The following is a 27,192-nucleotide window of genomic DNA, read 5'->3' as shown; positions in this document are numbered from 1 at the left end:
CGGATTCACCTGAATCAGGGCTTAAGCTCACCTGATGTGGGAATCAAACTCACAAACCCTGAGATCATGACCTGAGTTGAAATCAGATGCTTAACAATTGAAACACCCAAACACCCTACTCTTTTTTTTTTAATGTTTATTTATTTTGAGAGAGAGGGAGAGAGAGAGACCTGAGGAGGGGCAGAGAGAGAGAGATAATCCCAAGCAAACTCCACACTGCCAGCGCAGAGCCTGATGCAGGGCTCAAAACTACAAACTGTGAGACCATGACCTGAGCTAAAATCAAGAGTCAGATGCTTAACTGACTGAGCCACCCAGGTGCCCCAAAAGCATATACTCTTATAAAGCAGGCAAACCAAACCAAAATTGAAAAAGAAATCTTTTTTTTTTTAATTTGACAGTAGTTAAAATGAAAGTAGGTACAGAGAGTATGACAGTAGAAAAAACACTGGACCAGAAGATAGAAGACCCAAAGTCTTATACCTAACTCTCTTACTGATTAATAATGAAAACCAGAAAGAATCTCTGGGCCTCAGTTTTCTCTCCTTAATAGTGGAGTTGGAATAAATCTTCAGTGGCTAAAATGTTTTATCTTGATTGCCAACTCTCATCAGTTGATGGTCTGGAGTACTACAGTCAGAAAGGTTCTTGAGGCATCCAACATTTAGCACTGATGCTTTTCTAGGTTCAGGAAGTCATCTGTGCACTGAGTAATTGCCAGCCCTGGACTGGACGGTCTCATCTTATCAATATCTCAACCCAATCCAGTTATGTTATGTCAAAGACTAGTCCTTTACTGTACTGGGAATGCAGACTGAGCAGTTCAGTTCAATAAGCACTTACTGAGGTCCTGCCATGTTTCAGGCACAGTGTTAAGCAATGGAAATACAAATATGATTAGGAGATACCTGCATTCAAGGAGTTTAAGGGCAGAAGATGACTTAACCAAGGGGCATTTTTAAATAAAAAATATATTCCAGTACAATACTTTATGTTCATATGTCTATGATCTAATTCTAAATACCAAATCAGAGAACATATATTATGGTTTAAACTGTTACTGAAGTTAGTGATATTTTAAATTCAAAGGAAATGTTTCCATTAAGCATGTCTGTCTAGAGAATTACTTTTTAAAATGTATTATTTACATCCTCCCATGCTGACATTCAAACATTTTTAAAATGCTGTCCTTCAGGAAGCCATTAATGATAAATTAAGAGTACAACAGATCATCTGAAAATTGTATTTCAATTTCACCTTGTAATATCCAACATCCACTATATTCTCCTCATAAGTTCTGGCCAACTCTGGTTCTCACAATAGCCAAAAACACTCAGCTCACTTTTTATTTCAGAATCTGCTGATAGAATTCCCATGGTTAGCATAATCTTCCCACTGCATCCACCTACATACCCTATTAATCCACCCAGCAGCCTTTGGTGACTCCTCCACTCCACACCCTTTGGATTTATTCATTCATTCACACACACACTATAAAAACTTCAGGCACCTATTACATGCCAGGCACTGGCAAGTAAGAATGATCCTGTTCTCAGGAATATATGCTATACTGAGGTGAGAACTGCCAAGTGAAAAAGGTTATGAAAAAGATGTGCACAGAGGAAAAAAATTAATCTGGGAAGTATGGGAAGATATACTAGAGGAGATGCCACTTGAACTAATTTGAAAGGCTATGTAAAAATTAGGGAGATTAAGAAGGAAATTCCTGGGGCACCTGGGTGGCTCAGTAAGTTGAACATCTGACTCTTAATTTCAGTTCAGGTCATGACCCCAGGGTGGTGGGATCAAGCACCTCATCAGGCTCTACACTGAGTATGGAGCCTGCTTGAGATTCATATTCTCTCTCTCTGTCTCTCTCTCTCTCTCTCCCTTTTGTTCCCCCCTCACCCCTCCCCTGTACCCTCACACTGTCTCTAAAAAAAAGAAGGAAATTCCTGACAGAGAGAAAAGCACAGAGGAGTCACAAAGTTGTGAAGCAGTGGTGATACTTTGAGATCCTGTTCAGTAAGGCTATGGCAAGAAGGTGTGAAGGACCAGTGAAAGGAGACAGTAAGCACAGTACAGATTATGAAGTTTAAACTTGACTCTGAAAGCAAAGGGGTTGTATTGAATGGACATGATCAAACGAATGTTAGAACAATTCCTCTGACAACAGTGTGAAGATGAGATGGGAGGGGTCTGACTGGTGGCTGGGAAATGAATTAGGAAGTTATTGCAGGCAACCCAGTGAGCAGTGATAAGAGTCTACATTAAAGTAAAAGCAATGGAATTGGAAAATAAAAGAGGAATCCAAAGGACTCTAGAAAGATTGAATCAGAATCAGATTTGACAATGGACTGAATAAGGAGTTCCCCTAAAGATGCTACGCTGAAAGACAGGGATTATACAAACAGCACTGTGTTTAGGCAGAAGGTCAAGAAAGTTATGATGGATAACAACTGGTTTGAAGTTCCCAAGGGGCATCCAGGTAGAGATATTTAGCAGGTGGTTAGGTACATGAATCCAGAATTTGGTAGAAAATTCTCAGGTAGTAAAATAGATTTGGAAATCATTAACATATAAGTATGATTGAAGCCATGAGTGTGTTTGAGATTGACCAGAAACTGAATATTATATGGGAGTATAAGGTTGAAAGTAGGACCCATGGGAAGGGCAACACTTGATTATTAACAGAAGATTGATTAGGGACACATTAGAAACTAGAAGACAAATCAGAAGGAAATGGAGTTATAGAAAGAAGAACAAGAGAGAACTTAAAAAAGTCCTCCACTTCTTATTATAATCACCACCCATTGTGAACTATTTTGTGTGGCTTACTTAGCATTTTCCCAAAGTACACGTCATAGTTTTTAGAATTTGCACTACCTCACCAGGTAAATTACCTGTTACTGGGCCTGGGACTGTGAGCTGTTTGTTTTTTTCTTTTTCTGCATGTGGACCTCCAAGAACCTTAAACTATGCTGCCTTTATGGAAGCCTGACAGATAGCCACCTGCTAGATTATCAGTCATAGTTCAACTCAATAGGGACTATTACATCTTAGGCCTTTGGGGCTCCAAATACCATGTAATCCCTTTTCATGCCTGTGCCTGGAACAATACTATCTGTTTCAGACTAGTGTGAAGTTGTTACTCCAGGTTGTTATAAGTTAGGTGGTTAGATTTGGCCTAGGGTATGTGGACATCTTTGTTTTTATTTTTATATATTTTAAAGAGTGTGTGAGCAGGGGAAAGGGGCAAAGGGAGAGACGATCTCAAATAGGCTCCATGCTAAACACAGAGGGGCTCAGTCCCACAATCTTAGGATCATGACCTGAGCCAAAATCAAAAGCCAGATGCTCAAATGACTGAGCCACCCAGTCACCCCATGTAGACATCTTTAAATTGAAATATACAGCCTAATTTATAAAAATACTTTACTATATTCTATTTTCTCCAAATTACATTTTAATGTAATTGTCATGATGATCATGAAGAATATCAAAGTAGAATCTCTTTATAATTTTCACTTACCAAAATTTTAATGTCTCAAATAAATAAGCCACCTCATTTTAATTTCCCTTTATTTCAGATACCAAGACATAAACTACATCAAGTTTTTCTCCCCCCCACCTCCCCGCCAAAAAAAGGGTTAGGAAAGAAGACTTAAGGTCCAAAATATTACAACACAGAGTTAGCTAAGAAAGATAACTCTGCTAAGCTGTATGAAATAGAAAAGGAAAAGCTATTTGGTTAACTTTACTTTTGTTTTCATCCCTTTCTAGTAATACACTATGTAATCTTTCTGACCTGGATAGAACTTCTAAATGTGCATATATATACTATCCTATATTTACAGAAACCTGATACATTGATCTATACATTCCTTAGATATTTCATATACCATCTGCCCAATTATTCTAAAATGTAAAACCCCATAAATTGAAAATACAACAGCTAGCCACCCGAATAAAGACGTTCTCATTGCATTTGTTAAGAGCTATGTTTAAACAAGAACTATAATGTGGCACATGATGCTGGTGCAATGATTACTTACAACTTTAAAATAACCTGATATTCTTGAGAATATCAGTAATCTCCTAGAACACTGCTCAAATATCGATCATATTTGAGCACAGAAATGTAAGTGGGTAGCTAATCAAACAGACGACATAAAGTGTGGGACATACAGCCAGAAAACTCCATCAATTACTACTACTATACTAATTCCCATTTGTGAACATGCAAGAGTCCATTAAAAGAAGGTAAACCGCGTAAGATAAATTTATATGACAGTGCAGATACTTTCATTGGTTTTCAATTCATATATCTTCTCTGTGTAAATATAATGGCATCTCCCAAACAATAATTACCTCTATAATGATGGGGAATACGAAAAGAAATACTAAATAGGATGTAGATCACCAGCAAGGTATTATATTACATAAAGATAACTGTTTGGTTCATTACAGTTCTTTAAAATAGCTAATATCTAATTGAGCACATTAATTACTTTCAATTTGCAAGAAATTACTTTCTATAACGTTACCTTTTTTTACTCTCTAAACTTCAGAAGAATTATTAAAATATTGCATTCTAAAATCTATGTAAATGTCTTCTCTAAACTGCAGTTGCTCCTTTGCAAGGCCCAAAGGAGAACGCTCATAAAGAGAGTCCTGCTGCAGCTGCAATTCAGAGCCACTGCTATTTGAAAAATGTTTTGAAATTTTAAATTCTACTTTACCATAAAAGGTGGCATTCCACTGAGACTCCATAAAAGATAACACCTCATTCTCAGCAAAAGCCCTTCCATTTACCAAACAATGACTTTCAAAACAGTATGTCTATAACTTACTTGTATTATTTATTGAGAAGATACATTTTATGGCTGTTAATTGCTTGATTATCTTAAGTTTTAAATGAATAATGGGTCAAGGGAAGCAAAACTTATAAAAAAGACAATAAAATTTATTGTCCATAATGAAATTCAAAATTGACAAATAGGGATATTTTCCATAATTACAGACTGAAATAGGGATAAATAGATACTGTTCTGGGCAAACCAACAGGTACAGTCACTTTCCTTTTAAACAACTCTATTTTTCTCTCTTTTTTTAAGTTTATTTATTTATTTTGAGAAAGAAGGAAAACAGCATGAGTGGGGGAGGGGTAGAGAGAGGAGAGGGAGAGAATCCCAGGCAGGCTCTGCACTGTCAGTGCAGAGTGTGACACAGGGCTCAAACTCATGAACGGTGAGATCATAACCTGAGCCAAAGTCAGACCCTCAACCGACTGAGCCACCCAGGCGCCCTTCTATTTTTCTTTTTAAATAAACATGCCTGTGTACAGGAAGTTTTCACAAGATAGCAACAGAGGTAGAAAACCTAAAGTCAATGCAGAATACTCCCTTCTTGCCATTCACAGAACACTGACCTAGATCAAAATAAGTGTATATAAACTTGATGTAGAGTGTGAGAATATACATACAGAAAACCTAAAGCATCCAGTACAGAATCTTAAAACATTCCTAAACACATATAATATAATCTGTTACATCACCCAACAATAAACTGACATGAAAGAGAAACTACCACTTGACAAGTATACTGCCCCTTATTCAGCTAATTCTGAAAATGAATAATTTATAAATCCAGTGGCACTAAAACCATCATGTCTTTTTCTAGTAAAGGATGAGGAAATTTCCCTAATTTCTCTTCACATTTTTGATTTAGGGTTGCCTTCTAGATATTTAAGACTATCATATTGTCCACATTGCTTTCTGTGCTAAAGACATTTATGAGCTATTTAATGAGAAAAAAAGAAGAATGTAAATATCACCTCAGACCAAGACCTGGACCCATTTTACGCTGTGCCTCCTTACCAAATTCTTGCACTGGCGGTTGCAGGCCTCTCCACACTATTCTGTAAGCATGATACAATGAATGGATTCTTCTGTAAGAACTCATCTCCACAGGACCTCTAGCAGCTGCTGCAATAACTACAGGATAAGATAATCTTCTGATTCTTCTATAGTTTTCCAGAGTAGAGATAACAATGGCACCTTTCTTTGATACAGCAACTTCAACTTTAAAGTTTCACTATCATATTACAATGTCCTAAGTTCGCAGGGCAAGCACTATCAATTCCACTTTACACATAAAGAAAGGGAGACTCGCATGGGATAACTTACTGATGGTCGCATCTATAGAAAGTGATAGTGGTAAGACCAGAATTCAGTCATTGCTCCATCCAACTATTTGATGCTCACCTCCCTTTCTGACCATGGCACTTTTAAAATGGCAGTATTAACTACACCAACAAAGGACTCTATTCTACCCAAATAGTCCAATGCCTGACCCCATTCCAAAACCTGAAAAAAATGGTCTTACTGTTAGACTATTGTACGATACTTAGTTTGAAATAGCCTAGATAATAAATAAAACTGAGAGCAATAGTGGGGAGAAGAGATAACTTCAAAGTGGAGGAGAATGGTGGGAAAATGCAAAGGTATTAACGCCATGAGTAAAAGAGCAAACAGATCAGAAAAGCCCCGGGTGTATATGGGGTTAACCAGTAAGCTGTGGCCAGATCTAGAGATTAAAGAGAGGTGGACTTGGAAAAGGGTAAAAAATGCCACTAGCCATAAGAAATTCTTCTCTCCCACCTTTTAGATTAATTCTCTGGGCTCCAGAGTCAAATGTCATAAGCAAAGGGTCAGGAAGGTATCTAGCTAGTGCTGGGAATTTCATTAATACTAGAAAACTAATAGAATACTGACAGGATGAACTTCTCATTAAGAGGTGAGCTCAGGGGAGAGTAACATGTAAAGTATGTAGTCAAATGCCTGACACACGGAAGGCATACAACAAATGTTAGTACCTCCTCCCCCAATAGAACAGGAAAACAAACCCTGTATTATTACCCACATCTTGATGTACTTTAAAAAAGACTTACAAGAGGACTAGGAACTTGGAGTCAATGCACATGGGTTCTGGGTTCTATTCCTCTCATTGCCATGTGCCCTAGGAAAATTAACTTCAACTTGCAGGACCAGCTCTAAAATATCCACCTCATATCACAGAACAAAATGTAAAAAGCTGTCTAAAAATATAAAATTGTCCATAAAGAGATACAAAATGAATTACAATGGACTCTATAATCCATGGTACAGCAACCTCATCCATCTGTATGTTCCAGATGTGGGAGAATAATATTATTTCAGGAATTCCTATTTGATATCTTTCCAGGAAGCTTACTGCACAGGTTTAAGACAAACCATTCTCCTCACTTAACAAGTTGAGCAAATAACACTCCCAAGATGTTGTGTTTCTATTCAAGTCAGCAGTAGCACATAGAGCCCACACTGGTTTCCATATTCTATTTCAAATTTAGTAATCTACTTATTTAAATGATGGTGCCCCCTCACTTCTGGTTAAGAAAGAATACATACAAGTTAAAAGAAAGTCAAGCCATGTTAGCAAAAATGTGAACTCATGGTTATGTCTCTTTCCTTCCATTCTCTTTGATAACTCCTCATGTCTTTCATTTTTTAAGACTTCCCTTTACTATATTTTCTCCAGGAACAATTGAGAATTCAGTCCTGGGCATGCACATTTAATAAGATAGATTTCTGTTGAAAGAAAACTCCAATAGAGTTCAGAGTTAACCTTCTCTAAATTTAACCCTATCTATAAATGGTGTAAAGGAGACTAGACTCCAAGTAAAATGATGAGTTTTCTCCCTCTTTTCTATTTAACACAACATCTCAAAAATGATAGACACTAGCTCGTGGGTTAGCAGGGTTTCCTCATTACTATTTGCCTTCTTCCTTTTCCTTCTTACCCATCCCTGCCTCAGTAACATGAGATAATATTTCTGGGCATAAGATAAGAAAATCTTTGCAAACCCCAATGAAAACATGATACTTGCATTCATTAGGTCTCTATCTGCACTCCTCCCAGATGCCGCATCTACTTTTCCTTTTTTTCCCCACTTGCTAATTAGGGTCTCTCATATTGAGTCTTGTGTATACATTTCAGGCCACAATGTTATAATTGGTTGGAGGGAGAAAAAGGAGGAAGAAAAGCTAAAGTTACAAGAGTCTACTCCTTCTACTTTTTTTCTCCTTTCATGAAGGAAGTAGATTTTGTGGATGTTTGAAAAGTTAGCACTAGATAACTTGTTAAGAAGAGCGTGAAGTCTAAAGTCGACACAGTTTATAAATCAATTTACACCATGAATTGTAGAATTTGTAAGAAAAATAGAACCTCATAGAATCTCCCATTTAATTGTCTTGCCCACATTTACACAATAAGTGACAGAATTGGTGCTAGAACCCCCAAAATGCTTGGATCCAAAGTTAATGGTCTTTCCACCAAAGTATGATGCTTTTTATTTTCTTAAAACTGGAGGCAATTCCTTTGCCCTCAATCCACAGGAAAACTCTATTAAGAGTGTAAGTAAAGCTCCAGGCCCTCTTATAATCAGCAGCTGATCTACTAAATCAGCCTAATCTTTTGCAAAACCACTTCTCTGAAACTGAGGAAATAGCAGAAATTAATTCAAGGTAAAGGTAGATGAAATGCAAGCTTCTTCTTGGTAGAAAGACGGTGTAGGGTATGGAAAAATATTTGGACTTAGAATAAAAGGTCTGGGTTTGAATCCTGGTTGGGCCATGTAATGTGAGTTAGTTTAGGGTATTACTGGAATTCTCTGAGCGTAGAATAAGGATCTGAGGATTCTATGACCTGACTTACCTTCTGCACAGACTGTTGGGAGAATCCAAATATGGATGTATTAAACTTGAGCATAGTTCAACTATTTGGCATTTGATTCAATAACCACTTAGAATAATGGCCAGCATGAGGTAAATGCTCAATAAGTGTTAGTAGTTTTATTTAATATTTCAATATGATTCTCAATTCCTATCCTCAGACTATCCCTTCAACTCTCTGCTTCTATTTTTTTCTCTTTTACTATTCTGTAGCTCCTTTCTCTATGAAGCTTTTATAAAAAAGGAATAAGATTTTAGATCTAATGAGATCTTCTCTGATTTAGGTCCCAGATAATGCAGTTTTCACCTCATGTAATATATTGGCTCATGGTGTCTGGTGACAGTTACTTGAAAGAGTATTCATTGAGGAAGTTAGGTTTCAAAAAGCCTCCAAAACACAGACACACACGGACACACACACACACACACACACACCCTACTAAGATTAAGAAAAGACCTCTGATTTGCAGATAATCAAATCAATCACTAAGAATTATTTGCAGGATTCAACTATTTCTAGTTACATGGCATGGTTTTTAAAATTAGTGCACTTTGCCAATTAAATGGCTTATTTTTATGATAAAGTACTCATAATTTTGAGTAAAACTTTCTGAAATCTTGAGGCAAAAGTTAGCTTGATTATTCTTTTCCATTTACACACATTTAAAGATATTATCAAGAACTGCTTCAGCTAGTAATTTATAATCAAGGCTGATGAAACTGTACAAATACATTTTAATTGGTATTTTGTAATCTTTCTTTGGCATATTCACCTATTAGTTTTCTATGTTCTATTAGTGCCTTACATATTTATACACATTGGGAAGAGAGAGAGAGAGAGAGAACATGCACATGGGGTAGCTCAAGGTGATGGTTCTGCAGTGATGAACAAAAGTGAATTTTAAGTCTAACTGCTCTTACCAGAACTTCAGCTTTGTAGGGCCTGTTGTGAAAGTAATTTCTCAAATATGTGATATGATGGACCAAGCATTACCATACAAACTTATCTCTGATTTAACAAATACGGTACTTCAATGCCCAGTGAAAAGCAGCATGTTTTCCAATCTATTTTTATGCAAAGTTTAGGAAAGGCCACCACCTATGACTGTGCCATTAAATTCCCACATGTGTATGTCATTTGAAAAGTCTCTACAATCACCAGTTTTTAAGACATAAAGTGCCCTCTAGAAAAAAGTACAGCACTGTTCCACTAATTGCAGACAATATGACACGCTTACATGGCAGCAAACCGGGATTCCAAAACACTCACCAGTCTGCCACTGCACAAAAGGCCAAGACATTAACAGAGGAGGCTGATTGATAAAGTTAATGCAGAGGTCTGGGATTATAGAGGGCTGTTGTATAACAGCATCACACACTGCGATATTCTGTGAATCTTTGCAATAAAGGAACAATATTTGCAAGCCAGTGCAAAGCAGTCACAGGAACAGCAGTGGAAAAGATGTTTTAGACATGAGCATTGGACGGTGTTCTTCACTGTCTTATTTGTCCACATAACCCCATACACTCTTACCATGCTATCCTAGGCAGCTGGCAGATTTGGAATTCTGTCCTAAAACTCACCCTCTCCCTCTTAAAACCTCTCACTCTCCACCATCCTGAAACAGCAAACGAAGAGGAGTGATGGCCACTACTTGCACTGTGCCTTCCCCTTCCTATTTGGACCATGGAGCAGCAGCTCATATTTTCTGCTGGCTGCTGGAGGCCTCCATCCACCTGCTATCTGCAGTGAACACCAAAAGGAATGGTAGCAACCTGTAAATCCTGACCAGCATAAAAAAGATCTCCAGGACAGGTGGCAGGGACTGCAACCAGTGAGGACAGACGGACTGACAACCAGACAGACAAACAGCAGCACCATCAGACACAATCCATTACTTCCAGTCTCAGAAGAGGGGAAGCCTGCAGCACCAGGGATGTCATTGTTGCATTAGGGACAGGCAGCAGATTAACAAGGGTTCTGCCTCCCTCAAGCCAGCAGGCTTAAAGTGTTTGTCTTTTGGAGGAGAAGGAGCAGGGAATCCAGAAACCTGCTGCTCTTTATAGAACAAGGCCAGCTCTGGCCTTCCGGACCCTTTGAGTCTACAATGAAAGGGCAGGAATGACTGGATTTCTACTCTTCTGCTGTGGCCCAGCACCGACAGCACTTGCTCAATATCCCCCTCTCCCATCTGGGTGGCAGTTACATTGGTGGGGACCCATCAGTCTGGGAATGCAGCCTCCCTCCCTTCCTTTCCTTCTAGGCACTGCTGCACTGAGAGGAAGCACAAGAAACCTTCAGTGACAGCATCTTGTCTTCAGGAGGTAATCCTCTGGGGTGGGGAAGGCCCTGATGGGTGTGCTCTGTGCCTGGGTGTCACGCCTGTTCCCTCCCTGCCCCCTTCCTCCCTCTCAGCTAACTCCAGATGCAACAGGTTCCCTTTGGCTTTTCATGCCAATCCTCTGCCCCCAGATACACCTTCTGGTCTAAACGGGAGACACCAACAAAGTAGTCCCAATCAGGGTCTCCAAATTCCTTTACCCCCAAGTTGAAAACTTTCCTGAATACAAGACGACCAGGGAAGGCAGAGTCGAAGTCCCCTGCAGCTCCACTCTATGGGTGATGCTAAGGAGCAAGGAAAACCCAGCCTGGATGCCAGTACCTTGTAAGCAGTTTTGTTTGAGAATATGATAAGCAGCAGCACAGGAAGTGTCACACACCCCTGCACTACCAGCAACAAGCCCCATCCCCTCCGCAGACAGGGGGAAATGGGGCACTGGGCAGACAGCCTTTGAAGGGCTGATAGGCTTTAAGGAAGGGGGGATGTGTGCGCATATTTGATCCCCTATTGTACTGCTTCCACCAGAAGCTGAGCAGGCCCCAGGGGTCTCTTGGAAACCAGCAAAGAGAGGAACCTCTATTTTGTTCAGGCCAGAGTCCCCATCAGCTTCTCCCATTATTTAAAACTTTGCCTTGCCAATGGCATTGTGTATGGGTAAGAAAATGTATCTTCACACAGGTATTCTATGAAGAAGACTGTGACTAAAAGATTAAAGAGAAGCTGGGGAGGCAGGTTACCAAAGATGGCAACTGCCCAAAAAAGACCCAGTCTTGATCTGGAGATGAATGAGTACCAAAATGAACACTCAAAGAAGCATTTTTCTTATATAAATACTGGCACCCTTCACTGGGGTAACCCCAACCTCCTGAACAACTCCAGGAAAAGAGGAGCTGTTCTCAGCACCTCTTCATCCATCCCACCTCCCCTTTCTTCCACTCATCACCTGGCCCTTAACCTGTTCCCAGCCCAGGGCCCTTCCACCTGGGCGGCATCAGCTCTTCTCAGCTTCTGCATACCCCACCCTCAGGGTGGTCCCTCTCCACCCAATCTTCCTCTGCACCCCAGCCTCAAGACATCCTCTCCTGGCTCCCGGGCTTCCCGCTCGGTGGCATCGCCTCCGTCCTCTTGTCCCCCTAACCTCTCCCCTGCTCAAACCCGGCGCCCCTGGCCCCAGGGCGGGCGCCTCCGCCCCCCACCCAGCACCCTCGCCCGCCCCTCCCCCACACTCAGCCGAGAGGATTGGGTGAGTGAGTGGCGAATGGACCGATGGAGGCACGGAGGCACGGATGGTGCGGCCAGGGGTGGCTTACTTGAGCATGGCTTCTTCTTTTTCCTCTTCTTCCTTCTGCCGGTCCATCACTGCCATGATAATGTTCCTCTCCTCCTCGGTCAGGTGGCTCAGGTCGGGCAGCTCTTGCATGGGGGGAGGCACCGTGGGTGGGCGAGGACCGCGGGGCCCCACCGCCGAGGACATTTTCGTGGCCTGCACGCCCCCTCTTCTGGCTCCCTGGCTCTCACCTTTCGGATTCACGCCCAGCAGCTGCGCCCCTGCTTCCCCTCACAGAGGAGCCCTCCTGGCGGCGGCAGGAGGAGGAGGAGCAGCGGCGGCGGCAGCAGCAGAGCCGGGGAGAGAGAGAACCCAGTCTTTCATGGTTGTTTGCATCCACCCAGCCCCGGATGCTGCCTTTGTTTTGGTCGCCCTAGCTCGGCTCGGGGCCGCCCGGCCGCCTCCCGCAGCCCAGCCTCGGCCGGCGGGGGCGGACAGGCGGAGGCGCGGCGGGCGCGGCGAGGGGGCGAGGGCTCGCGCCAGGCTCGGCCGATCCGGGCGTCGCGCGCTGGGCGCGCGGGGCGGGGGCGGGGCTGGGGCTGGGGCCGGGGCTGCTGCCGCTGCCGCCGCCGCCGCCGCCGCCGCCGCCGCCGCCGCCGCCGCCGCCGAGGCTGCTCCCAGGCTCGGCTGCCTCCAGTTTGGGGCTGCAGGAGGGAGAGGGAGAGTTTTGGGTGTCAGTTAGGCGGAGTCTCGGAGGCTTCGCTCCCGGGTGATGCTGCTGCTCTCGCAGACATAGCTGCCAGCCACTCAGTCCCGGAGCCGCTCCGCCCACGGGCACCCACCCGCCCACTCCCCAGGTCAGAGCCACTCGTGCCCCAGCCTCTCCCCCCACGCTCGCCAACGTGCACGCCACATCGCTCTATCCCCAGGTACCCCTCACCCGTGAGTCATCCTCCCTTTCCTGGTCTCTCGTCTGTGTCATCGTCCCCAGCCCTATTTTCCCATGGATTGCATTAATCATCATCATCCTCGCTACCATCTTCATCGTGGAGCGTTAATACTATTTGAGCACCCACGATGTTCTGAACAGCTGGATGGAACACCCCGTGGACGCGTTTTTTTTTTTTTTTTTCCTGATACGATATATTTCACATTTACTAGTCAAGTATTCATAGCAACAACAAAACAACGTGATTTTTTTTTTTTTTTTTTTTTTACATAATTTTGATACACACACACCTCCGACAGCTTGGATTTTCTGGGTCCATTGTATGCGATATCTTTCTTGACCCATCCTCAGTGGGACCGTTCTGCAATTTATCCTCATTCCCCCTTACGATGCCCCACAACCCGACAACTATTTAATTTGTCATTTGGGGCTCCGGGTAGCCCCATCGCATCACATAACCGCACTTCTCTGGTGCTCGCAAATGGATTATCTACTTGAATTCCTCTAATGATGCTCATGATCATCATGTACTCACTTCTCAGCCACTGTAGGTACTTCTCGAGAAAGACTGATCCCTGATAAGAAAAAACGCCCAACCACATCTTACTGTAAGAAGCTTCTGCTTGATGCTTGGCCCAATGATAGGCATTAAGGATGAGCTTCTCTTGCTGATAAAGACAAAAATAAATAGACAATCCCTTCAAAACAGGTATTGTTACAGGCTTTGAAAACCAGAGACTGAATTTTGTTAATATAATTATAAAAGAATCAATATAGAGAAGAGTACAAATTGAACAACAGTTTCCTAGTGAGTATCTCTCTTAGAAATGGTGATGACAGAATTGATATGTGTCTCTCCTGGAGAATTCTTTCTTTAGTTCCAGAAAGGATCTAGCACTGATACATATGTATTTTTTTCTCCAAGTCTAACTTTGTTAATGAAGAAGAAGATGGTGATTTTTTATGAATCCTAAAAGTCCTATAATCTTCAACTTTAGGGAATTTCAAGTCCTATAATCTTCAAGTCCTATAATCTTCAAGTACTTAAGTACTTGATCTTCTGTGAATGCATTCTATTTGAATACTCTCAGGAATGGAAGACTCCCTACCTCTTAATTCTATTCCTATGTCTAGATCTCTCTTTACCTGAAAATCTTTCAACTATTTGAGATGGCTATCATGTCATCTTTATTTTTTCTTTCAGAGTAAACCTTGCCAGTTTATCCAACCAGTAATTGTGTAGCATAATTTCAAGTCTGATCATTCTGGTACTGCCTCTGGACACACTCATGTCTTTTCACTACTTTTCCTGAAGAGCAGTTTCAAGACTACATATAAAGAACAAAGAAGCATATCTGGCACTTAGCAAGTGCTTTATAATCATTACTTTTATTGGCACAACTTAATATTGGCCTAACTTGTTGGTAGCCATGTCAGTTATGATGTCACTGAAATAAACATAGTCTACTAAAATTTCCAACTTTTTTCGTAAGTGCTGATGCCTAGCCAGATTTTCTCTTTCCTCTAATTAAGCAATTGATGAAAACATTCTAATCATCTTTTTGTCATTTAAAAAAAAAATTTACTTGTTTCCGTCAGCATATATTCAGGGGAAAAGTGAGTTTGAATTCTGGCTCTTCCAATGTTTTCATGATTTTGGTAAAATCACTTATCCTCTCTGAACTTCTGTTTTCTCATTGGAAAAATGGGCTAAAGATATTTGCCTCAAAATAGAAGAGAAATATTAAATGGAAAGATATATTTGAACTATCTAGCTATGGGCCTAATACTTAATAGTTCTCTTGCTTTTATTCCTTGCTCTCTCCAAGAGATTTATTAGGCCATCTCTCAATTATCATCGTACAGAGAGGATTTTGAGATGTGAATGATATACTCCTTCTATAAAATGCCTGTCTCTCTGCTAGTCAATGTAGACATGCAACAGACAAAGGCCTTGTCCTCAAGAGGTTTATAATCAAATTGACCTCTTGAAATTCTTCTAAAATACAAATAGAGGAAGTGTAAGTCCTCAGTAGACATCAGAGCTAGCTAAATAAAGCTCTTGAAGGCAGGGGCCTAATAAACAATTAACAGTGGTATTTTTGCTTGCTAGGGCTGCTGTAACAAAACACCACAGACTAGGTGGCTTAAACAACAGAAATTTATTTTCTCACAGTTCTGGAGGCTAGAAATACAAGATCAAAATGCTGGCAGGATTGATTTTTACTGAGGCCTCTTCTTGGCTTGTAGATGGGCAGTTTCTTGCTGTGTCCTCACATGGCCTCTTCTTTGTGCAGGCCCATCCCTACTATCTCTCCCTCTACTTACAAAGATATCATTCCTATAGGATTGGGGCCCTACCCTTATGACCTCACTTAATCTGATTAACCTCTTTAAAGTCCTAAAGCTTACATTGTAAGGTACTAGGGATCAGGGCTTCAACATATGCGTTTTAGAGGGACAATTCAGTCTAATACAAGTGGTTTTCATTTATTAGAATTACTTTGGGAAATAGTGATTGACGTGTATTATCTGAATGACTTAATGAAAAGACTTCTGGTCTTGATCATCTTTATGTTCATAGCTACTACCTTGGGCTCCACAAGTGCACGTGAAATCAGTGAGTAAATAAATGAATAAAGGAGTAAATGAATTGACCAATAAATTAGTAAGTGCCATGGTACAACCCATCAGTGTCTCTCCTGTCAGGAATCTCATCCGTTATGGAGGGGTTCAAAACCAATTTACAAAATCCAAAGAAGTATATTTGTACAGATTTACTTTCAGAAAAGTAGACCTTATCTGTGCTTAGATAAGCAAGCAAACACCCAAAGTAGTTTATCAAAGTGTGTGGCACAGATGATTAGTTTCTGAAGGTAGTTTACAAAAATGTCCAATAAACTTAGAAAAATGTACACAATACCTCCCTCTTAGAAATGCATAAGCCACCTTAACAAATAAAGCATGCTATGAAGCAATTATTTACTGCAGTAAAGCAATCTGTTTTACTTGCTTTGGCCTGGTATTTCCCAAATGTATTTGGACTGTAAGAGAGCTTCATTTTCTCCCCTCATGGGGAAAACATGCTTTGTCTAAAGCTTTGGGGAAAATCATGACTTACAAGCATGGTATCCAAGGATGTTAACTAGAGAGACCATGAAACTTGTAATGTAATTCTCTTGCTCAACCAATGATATCTTTGGGAAATGTCTCAAATCTGTATCCCTAATGTCTTAAATCTCTATATCTTAGATGCCCTGAAGGACAACACTTATGGTCTGAGTAATAGTCAGAAATAATGACTTAGACAAAGCTCCTCTAAGGTAAGTTTCTTAGTTCTGCTATCCACTGATATTCTCAAATCATCATTTCTCAAAATAACTCTAAAATTGGACACCACTGCTAACTGCTAATTTAACTTAATAGCCGAGATTATAACTTCAAAGAGGAAAATCATTGAAGTGGTGTCAAGTTCAAATCCTTACTCTACCATTTGAGAATTGTAGTGGGTTTAATACTGCCTCTCCCCACCCCAAATTCACATTCATTCAGAACCTCAGAAGGTGACCTTATTTGGGAATGGGTCTTTACAAATGAAATTAGCTAAAATGAGTTCATACTGTATTAGGATGAGTCCCAAATCCAATGGGTAGTGTCCTCATAACAGGAGAGATGGCACACACATACCAGAAAGGAAGCTGCATGAAGACATAGAGAGACACAGAGAGAGGATGGCCATGTGAAAACAGAAGCAGAGAATAGAGTGATGCTGCCCCAAACCATGGAATGCCAGGAGCCACCTGAAGCTAGAAGAGGCAAAGAAGGATTTTTCTCTACAGACTTCAAAGAAAGCACAGCCCTGCTAACACTGTAGTTTTGAACTTCTCCATAACTGTGAGAGAATAAATTTCTATCATTTTAAGATGTTTCTGCAGTCAGTGGTACTTTGTTACTGTAGCCCAAAGAAACTAATACAGTATTTATTCTGAGCTTAGGTAAATTAGTAAATCTCACTGAGCTAATCTATAAAATGAAAATAATAATACTTACCTTCCAGGATTTTGTTAAGGACAAAAGGTTGTGAATATGTGTACTTGCTTTGTGCTAGGCACTGAAGATATGGGAGGAAACAATGCATATAAGGTACTGGCCCTAGAGAGGCTTGGCAAACTATGGCCCATGAGCCAAGCACAGCCAAAAGCCTGTTTTCCGAATTAAGTTTTATTTCAACACAACCACATTCATAGATTAAGTATTATCCATAGCTGTCTCTATCCTACAATGGAAGAGCATATGTCCTGCCAAACCAGAAATATTTACTGTCTGCCTCTCTACAGAAAAAGTTTGTTAACCTCTGCCCTAGATGCTTACAATGCAGTTTGAGGAGAGAGGGCATGGATAAACACACAAGAACAGTTGGACTATAATTGCTCTAGAAAATAACTTACCAGAGATAATAGAGAGTACACTGTGGGAAGATAGGTAGTCACGGGAGTCCTAAAAAAGGGTCCCATGAGCAGAGATTTGAAGGATAAGAAGGGACCAGCCTAAGAATCACTGAGCACAGACTGTTACAAGCTGAAGAAAGCATCAGAGACAAGGCCCTGTGTCAAGAAGGGGCAGAACTCTCAGGGAAAAGAAAGTAAGCCAGTGAGGTGGGATTATTGTGAGAAGAGGAGAAATCGCCAGGAGATGAGCTCCTATAGGGCCCAGTCAACCACGACAAAAAGTGCTATTTTACTCTTGTGCAGTGGGAAGCAATTGAAGAACTTAAACGGGGAATTGAATGATATTCTTTACATTTTTTAGAAGATTACTGTGTCTGTGGGTGGCAAGAAAACAGGTGGCAGCAAGGGTGAGTGGCTTGGACTGGTGTAGTATGAGTGGAAAAAAGTGGACACATTCAAGATGTGCTTTGGGGGTAGAACATACAGACCTGCGGACAGATGAGATGTGAGGAATTTGTGAGGAGAAGATATCAATTATGAGTCCTGTGTGGGGCTGAGCAAGAAGTGGGTGGGTTGTGGTTCCATATATGGAGATAGGGAATTGGTGTGTGTGTGTTTTGGGGGAAGGGATAGGTGGTGCAGAAGGGATACCAAGAATCGTCTATTATCGTCGTCGTCATCATCATCATCATCATCTAAACTCTCAAAAAGAGAAATATATTTGCATTTAATTTGCTAATTGATCCCTCTGGCCATAATGTTTTTTTTTTTTTTTTTTTTTTTTTATTTTTGGGACAGAGAGAGACAGAGCATGAACGGGGGAGGGGCAGAGAGAGAGGGAGACACAGAATCGGAAACAGGCTCCAGGCTCCGAGCCATCAGCCCAGACATAATGTTATTTTTTAACCAAAGTTTAAAAAAAGAGACAACTCGTCCTTGTAAAATTACTTTTATCAAAGATTGGCCTGAAGGCTTAAGGGGCCTTTGTTGCTCTCTCCACAATGACAAAAGTGAAAAACCCACTAATGTATAATCAGCAGAAGTGGGCATACAAATGCACATTCATATAAGAGCTAAGGACAAAGTACTAGTTAATTTCTACTCCAAGGAATAAGCAAGGAGCATAATTGCGATTTCAAGGTTCTATATACTCAAGTTATAATTGTTTAAGTATTTTTAATTGTTAGAAAATTTTGAAATAAATTAGCTAGGAATATCTTCAATACTGTTGAGATGCAAGCTTAACTAACTGGTGAACTATAATCCTAGAGTTTTTACTTCAGTTAAGTATCCTCCTATATTTTTTTCACTACCATTTGTATGAAGCTTAATCATAATCTATTACACAAGAATGGTTTATATATAAGGTAATCATATGTCCTGATTTGTCCAGAACCATCTGAGTTTGTGCCTATTTTACCGGCATTATTATCATCAGCATCTCCTTTCACTTAAAAATGTCCCTGTTTGGATGATAAATTATATGGTCATCCTATTTATACATAGTTATAGTAATTTGCAAAAATATAGTCTTTTGGCTTCAAAGAACATTTGGCTCTCAAGAGATTTCACTGAAAGTATTTGGCTGAAATGGGATATCAGATTTTGGCTCAAATTCAGCCAAATACCTATTTTAATTTGATTTTTGGTAAGGTTCCACTATTGTCATTTATTTCATGAGGAATTCAATGTGTGGGAATGTCTCTGTCCTTGGATCAGAAGAAGATAGATCATTCTATTCTCTTTCCATGGACAATATCAGCCTTGGACATACTTCTTCCAAGCAATTAATATTCTGAGCTATTCTTTCTTTGAGTTATTTCTTTTCAATGCTTGTCTACTGATTAAAAATCAGAGTTCATGGCCTTTTTTGCATTCTTCTGAGACTGATCATCTTCTATTTTGGTCAAACTTAGAATGCTTAATTGGCAATGTTTGAGAATAATTTCCCCACATTCTTTTCTCTTCCAATTTCCTTCTTTGCATTGAGTCACTTCTTGAGAATTCTTCAGTTTTGATTCTACGTGGAATGAAGAGTCTCCATCTTAGATGCCTCAACTGTTTATTAGCTTTATTGTTTTGAGAGTGCCTTCTGAGAGTTATATTGGTTGGATTGAAGTGTCAAAGTCTAAATGCTATCATCCCAGCTGTGTGAGTGAGATCCTCCTCTATTTACAATCAATCTCTTCCTTAAAAAGTATCACAAGTTGAGTTGACTTAAAAAGAAATATCAACTTTTACCTACCTACAAAGCTAAAATCATCCTGAAAAAATTCTCAAACTAAATGGATTTGGATAATAATTCCTAAGACTAGATTGTTTTATAAGTACTAAAAATTTTAACAAGTTGAAAAAAAACTTTATTAGAGTTCACATTTATCAAGTATATTTTTGTTAAAATAACATTTTACTATAACAAAGACCTCAAAAATCAGATTTAAATAAGTACTGCTTCCTAGAATTCTCTGACTTGAATCCAACCCCAGAGACTGTTTCCCGGCAAGTTCTTGCCTATTTTCCTATTTTTCATTCCCAAATTTGAGATGAACAATCCAACCCTATACAGGCCAGCCCTTGATAAGACAGTTGCTTCTATCCACAGTGCCACAGCCCTTGCAGGCAAGTGGGAAAACTGAAAGAAGAACACAGGGACTTCACTCCTATTTCTGTCACTAATTAGCCCTACAGAACTGATGAGGTAACTTAATTTTCCTGAGCTTTAATTTCCTTATCTGTAAAAAGGAGACAATATATCTCCTTTAAATATCCTAAGTATTGTTATTAGCAATAATACTCAGTGAGCATATTATATGTTCCTGACCTTTGCTAAATGTTCTACAGGCATTATCATATTTACTATTTTCAACAATGGGTAGGTACTGTTAATATTCTTTGGGGCACTATTTAGTATGACCAGGGTAGATCATTGTCCTTCCTTAGCAGGTTTCAGCAACAGAAGTGGGTAAACCAAACTGACAGACAAAATGTGTCATATGTTTAGTGAAACAGAAAAATGGATTCAGATGTTTATCACAGAATAGACTATACTTGGATAATTTATTAACATTGCCATTGTAGTAACCACTGTCTTCAACAGAATTAACAATTTGTAAAGTTTGCGATTACTTTGCTTCCCTTTGATTCACAATTACTGGGACCGACTCATCAGATTTCACTATGGCCTTTATGTCATTTTCATGGTGACTGATTTCCCATTTTTTATGTTTGAGGCTCAGCATCAAACTCTTGAGATTCGACAGTGAATTGGGCAGATGAGGAAACTGACCAACCTCCCAAGGCCATATTAAGAAAAGGTCTTTCAAAAGCAAATTTGGGTTTAGTTATGGTTTCTTCTGTCCTGTGGCCCCTTGTACTTACTTCAGCAGTCATATTCATGTGATTCAGTCTAGGGCCCCTTGGAAGCCTTTCGCTTCTACTTAATCCTTGGGACATAAGCATTGTCCTGTTACTGGCCCTCTCCTGTGGATAGCCTCCACCCTTCAGGTATATCTTATGTTCAGGTGACCTCAGCAGCATGTGTATTCCAGATTAAATCTTCCATTTTTACATATCTCACCTTTGCTCTGTGATCCGCAATTTCCAAAAACATCTATCTACATGAGGTCTCTCTCTCTCTCTTTTCCTCTCCCTGTTCCTACCTTTCCTTCTGACTTTCTGCCCCAAATTTGAGTATTTTTGAATTATTAACTTTAATTATAAGTAATGCCATCATTTCCTAAAATAAGACAACTACTGGGATATAAGAACATATCATTGATGTCTTTTAGGATAAATTTATCACCTGAAGTTGAATTATGCTTCAATTATAAAAGTATATTTTGTGAAATATTTACTTATATCAAGGAAATTCTCAAACTAATTGTGTGCCTAGAGTTACAAAAGCCTAAATATTATTTTCTTGGAAGTTAGCAAGAAATTGGAAAACTATAGAATTTGCTTGTGTATCAGTATTTCTAGGAAAGAATCTAACATATAGTTTTTTATTTTCTGTATCTGTAATAATAAAATAGGTTGTTTTTCTCGCACCAGGAAATAAACCCCCTGTTGTGATCTAAACATTTTCTAGGAACTATAAAGAAACTCATATTTTACTGGCAAGAGGAGTAGAGATTATTTTTCCCCTTAACTTCTTTGATCATTCTCATGTGGGACTTGATCAAAATAGAATCATATGTTGCATACTAAATGTTAATAAACATGACCACTTTGGAGCACCTGGGCTCAGTTGGTTAAACATCTAACTCTTGATATCTGCTCAGGTCTTGATCTTGCAGTCATGAGATCAAACTCCACATCAGGCTCTGCACTGATGGTATGGAGCCTGCGTGGGGTTCTCTGTCTCCCTCCCTCTTGGTCCCTCCCCTGCTCACTCTCTTTATCTCTCAAAATAAATAAATAAACTTAAAAAAATGTGACCATTTGTCAAAGGTCAGGTTGACCTGATCCACTGAAAATGAAAATAATACCCTGTCCTGGCCTACTTGTTCAAGAGGAGAAACTGGGATACTATGTAATGGTGCTACTTCCTCTTTACCTGCTACAGCAATCAATAGTCCATGGCTCAGTTTGGTCCATATATAGAGACAGCCTGTCATTTTCACTGGGCAGATAGTTTGTGGTGGTAGTCAATGGACAGATTAAAAACTACACATGGACTTCCAGTTTCAGGTTTGCCATGTGAAGGACTTGAAAGTTGTCACTCCCATCCTCACAACAACAAAAAAGAAAAAAAACTGATCTCTAAGGTAATGACTTTTCTTAGATCCATCAGAAAATTGAAACCAGGAGGCAAACTGTCACCCTGAAATCTGGAAAGACAGGAAAATACAGAGAATCACAGCTGAGATCAGTTTAGTGGGGGCAGAGCCAATCATTGGTAGGAACACTTAGATGTTAGTTTTGACAAATTGCTGTAGCTGACTGAAGGCTAGTGTGAGAATGAGAAAATCCTGGAAGTTGTAGTCTTAGGGGGACCTCCCGCATGCACTTCATCAATTTTATCTTTAGGAACCCCACCAGGTTCTCATGGAGAAGAACCAAAAACTACTCCTATGGCTCTAAAAGGGGATTGAAGAAAGTAACCATTCTGAAATACACCCTGAATGTTCTTTATTAAGGAAAATATTTTAACACAGCCTTATCCCACTTAGGGAGAAAGGTATTAATCCAACTGTAGAAATCTTCTAGCCTTGCTGATCTCACCTAAGGAAATGGGAGAAATTAAGAAGCACTTGTGATGGCCACAGCCTAGGGAAACAGGCTCAATAAAAAATTAAATTTAGCATAATACCTTCCAGTTCCATCCGTGTTCCTGCAAATGGCATTTCATTCTTTCTCATTGCCAAGTAGTATTTTGTGGAATATATAAACCACATCTTCTTTATCCATTCATCAGTTGATGAACATTTAGGCTCTTTCCATAATTTGGCTATTGTTGAAAGCACTGCTATAAACATTGGGGTAGGCATGCCCTTATGCATCAGCACTCCTATATTCCTTGGGTAAATTCCTAGTAGTGCTATTGCGGGGTCATAGGGTAGTTCTATTTTTAATTTTTTGAGGAACCCCCACACTGTTTTCAAGAGTGGCTGCACCAGTTTTCATTCCCACCAACAGTGCAAGAGGGTTCCCATTTCTCCACATCTCTGCCAGTATCTGTAGTTTCCTGCAGTCAGAGAAGGACAGACATCATATGTTTTCACTCATATATGCATCTTGAGAAACTTAACAGAAGACCATGGGGGAAGGAAGGGGGAAAAATAGATACAAACAGAGAGGGAGGCAAACCACAAGAGACAGCTCAGAGTCTGGAGCCTGCTTTGGATTCTGTGTCTCCCTCTATCTGACCCTCCCCTGCTCTCTCTCTCTCTCTCTCTCTCTCCCTCAAAATAATAAATGAACATTAAAAAAATTTTTTTAAGACAGAAAATGAAATCATACAAAATTCTCAATTAAATTCAGGAAAGGCAAATAAAGAAGGGAATAAGATAAAAGCAACAAAGTACAAGTACAATCAATAGAAAATAGACACAGATATGGTAGATGCTAATTTAACTGTACCCAATAATCATTTTAAATGTGGATGGTCTTAATACACAAAATAAGAACAGAAGATGGTCAGAGTCAATAAAAATCAACATCCAACCATGTTGTCTATAATAACTTTAAATACAGAGTTACATAGTTTAAAAGTAAAAATTGAAAAATATATACAATGCTAACAGTCAACATAACTAATCTAAAGAAAGCTGGAGTGGCCATATTAATTTCAGACAAAGCAGATGTCAGAGCAGAGGAATGTGTCAGAAATAAAAGGGGGCATTACATAATTATAAAGGGGTCAACTCTTAAGAAGACATAACAACTTTTATACAGCATGAATCTAATATCAGAGCATCAAAATATACTACAAAAAAATCTATAGAACTTTGAAGATAAATAGACTAATCTACTATTATGGTTAAAAACTCCAACACCCTTCTTTTAGTAACTGATAGATAAAGAAGGCAGAAAACTAGTAAGGATGTAGTTGACCTGAACAGCACTATCAATCAACTTGATCAAATTGGCATTTATAGACTACATTCAACAACAGCAGAATATACATTTTTTTCAGGCTCATATGGAATATTGAATACAACAAACCATATTCTTGGGCATAAAACACACTTAAGAATTTAAGTGAATGAAATTTAAATAAAATGAATTTAAGGGAGTAGAAATACTATAGAGAATATTCTTAAACAATGATGGAACTAAATGAGAAATCAATAATAGATAGCTGGAAAATCCACAGCTTCTTAATTGAATAACCACTTCTTAATAGCACATGGTCCAAAAAGGAGTCTTAAGAGAAATTAAGAAATACTTGGTTCTAAATGAAAATGAATTTGGGGAATGCAACAACACAGTGCTTAGAGAAAAATTTATAGCATTAAATTTAAATATTATAAAAGAGGAAAGATCTAAAATCAATAACCTCTCACTTTATGAAACTAGAGAAAGAAGAACAATTTAAGTCTAAATCAATCAGAACAAAAGAAATAAATTAGAGGGGTGTCTGGGTGGCTCAGTCAGTTAAACTTCTGACTCTTAATTGCAGCTCAGGTCATGATCTCAAGGTTAATGGGATCAAGCCCTGCCTCGGGCTCCATGCTAATAGCATGGAGCCTGCTTGGGATTCTCTCTGTCTCTCAAAATAAGTAAAATAAACTTAAAAAAAATTAGAGTAGAAATCTGTATAATAGAAAATGGGAAAAGAATATCGGCAAACTCTAAACCAACAAACTCTAAAAACTGATTCTTAGAAAATATCAACAAAGTTGATAAAACCTCTATGCAGTTTAATAAAAAATAAGAGAGAGGGGCACCTGGGTGGCTCAGTCGGTTAAGTGTTCAACTTCGGCTCAGGTCATGATTTCACCGTTTGTGAGTTCGAGCCCTGCGTTGGGCTCTGTGCTGGCAGCTCCGAGCCTGGAGCCTGCTTCGGATTCTGTGTCTCCTTCTCTCTGCCTCTCCCCGACTTGTGCTCTGTCTCTTTCTATCAAAAATACATAAATGTAAAAAAAAATTTTAAATAAAAAATAAGAGAGAAAAAGAACAAAAATTACCAAAATCAGAAATGAAAAGTAGTCATCTCTGTAGTCATCTGTAGAGATCTCTACAGATCTCATGAAACTTAAAAGGATAATAAATACTGTGAGTAACTCTACACTCACAAATTCAGTAACTTAAATGAAATGGGCCAATTCCTTGAAAGTCACAAATGATCAAAGTTCATGTAAAGAAAAATAGATAATATAAACAGGCCTATATCTATTAAATAAATTAAATCACCAATAATGTTCTGTAAAAGAAAACACCAGGCCTAAATGATTTCACTAGTGAGTTCTACCAAACATTTAAAAAAGGTATTATATCAATATCAATTATTCACTATTTATTCCAGAAAATAAGAGCTAAGGGAAACTTCCTAATTCAATGAAGCCAGCATTATTCTAACACCAAAACCAGCTAAAGGCATCATTAGAAAGGAAAACTGGAGACCAATATTTCTTGCAAATATAGATGCAAAGATCCTTAAGAAAATATTACCAAATCAAATTCAATGATGTATAAAAAATTATACCAAGTGGCCTTTATTTCAGGTATGTAAACTGAATTAATATTCGAATATCAGATAATAGAATCTATCATAACACAAGATAAATAGGAAAAAGTGACATGACTGAATCAATTGATGCAGAAAAAGCATTTTGCATACTTTTATCATTTTAAAAATACCAAAAGCTTAATCCATGAAAGAAATATTGATAATTAGCACTTTTAAAAAATCTTATGATAAAAACACTCCACAACTAGGAATAGAGGGAAACTTTATCAACTTGATAAAGAACATCTACAAAATACTACAGCTAACATTCTACTTAATGGCAAGAAGCAGGATACTTTTCTTCCACCTAAGATTGGGAATAAGTCCAGGATATCCCCTCCCAGCATTATCCAATCCCATATTGACTGTACTAGCTAGTGAAATAGGGTAGAAAATAAAACAAATAAAATTAAATAAAATAAGGTACAAAGATAGGGAAGTAAGAAATGAGACTGCCTTTACTCACAGATGATAGGATTGTCTATGCAGAGAATCCCAAATGGACAAAAAAATCTCCTGGAACTAATAAGTGATTATTGTAAACTCAAGGGATCTAAGTGCTTTCCCATATACCAGAAATAAACAGAATTTCAAATCTGAAAACATGAATACTATTTATAATAGTACTGTAAAAAGAGAAATAGTTTGGTATAAATCTAACAAAATATGCACAGGATCTGTATGCAGAAAACTACAAAATACTGGTGAAAGAAATCAATGAAGATCTAAATAAATAGAGAGATATTCTATAATCATTGGTAGAATCAATATTGTTAAGATGTCAATTCTTCCCAAATTGATCTATAGATTTAATCCAATTGTAATCAATGTTCCATCAAACTGTTTTATACATATCTACAAACTGATTCTAAAGTTTATATGGAGAGACAAAAGACCTAGAAAAGCCAAAACAAAGCTATAAGTCTCATGCTATCCCAACTTTAAGACTTGCTACAAAGCTACAGTAATCAAGACAGCATGGTATTGACAAAAGAACAGTAACATAGATAAAACAGACAGAATATGGAGCCCAGACCAGATTCACACTATAGTCTTTGATGCAGGAGCAACACAAATCTTTGACAAAGGAGCAAAGGCAACTGAATAGGGAAGAATCGTCCTATAAGCAAATAGTGCTGGAACACTTAGGCATCTATATCAAAAAAAGATGAAATAGACGTCAATCTAGTTCACACTTTTCACAGATATAAATTCAGAGTGGATAATAGACCTAAACATAAA

The 27,192-nt window shown here is 39.0% G+C and overlaps 1 protein-coding gene across 42 annotated transcripts in view; it reads right to left on the bottom strand.

Annotated features, from left to right (window-relative positions):
- Positions 1 to 13,139, bottom strand: part of RIMS1 (regulating synaptic membrane exocytosis 1) — a 490,576-nt gene extending 477,437 nt beyond the window's left edge. For 40 of the 42 annotated variants that reach the window (XM_078447085.2, XM_078447067.2, XM_078447080.2 and 37 more), the window contains exon 1: positions 12,424 to 13,139. In XM_078447085.2, coding sequence (XP_078303211.1) covers positions 12,424 to 12,587 — 164 coding nt within the window. In that variant the 5' untranslated portion in view covers positions 12,588 to 13,139. The remainder of the gene's footprint in view (positions 1 to 12,423) is intronic. The other 2 variants (XM_060615913.3, XM_060615912.3) reach the window with 2 other exon arrangements.
- Positions 13,140 to 27,192: the final 14,053 nt, after the last annotated feature.

Source organism: Panthera onca, chromosome B2 (genome assembly GCF_046562875.1).
Source record: "Panthera onca isolate mPanOnc1 chromosome B2, mPanOnc1 haplotype 2, whole genome shotgun sequence".
NCBI lineage: Eukaryota > Metazoa > Chordata > Mammalia > Carnivora > Felidae > Panthera > Panthera onca.
The sequence above is the reverse complement of the archived record's forward strand: the minus strand, read 5'-3'. Positions and strand labels throughout refer to the sequence as shown.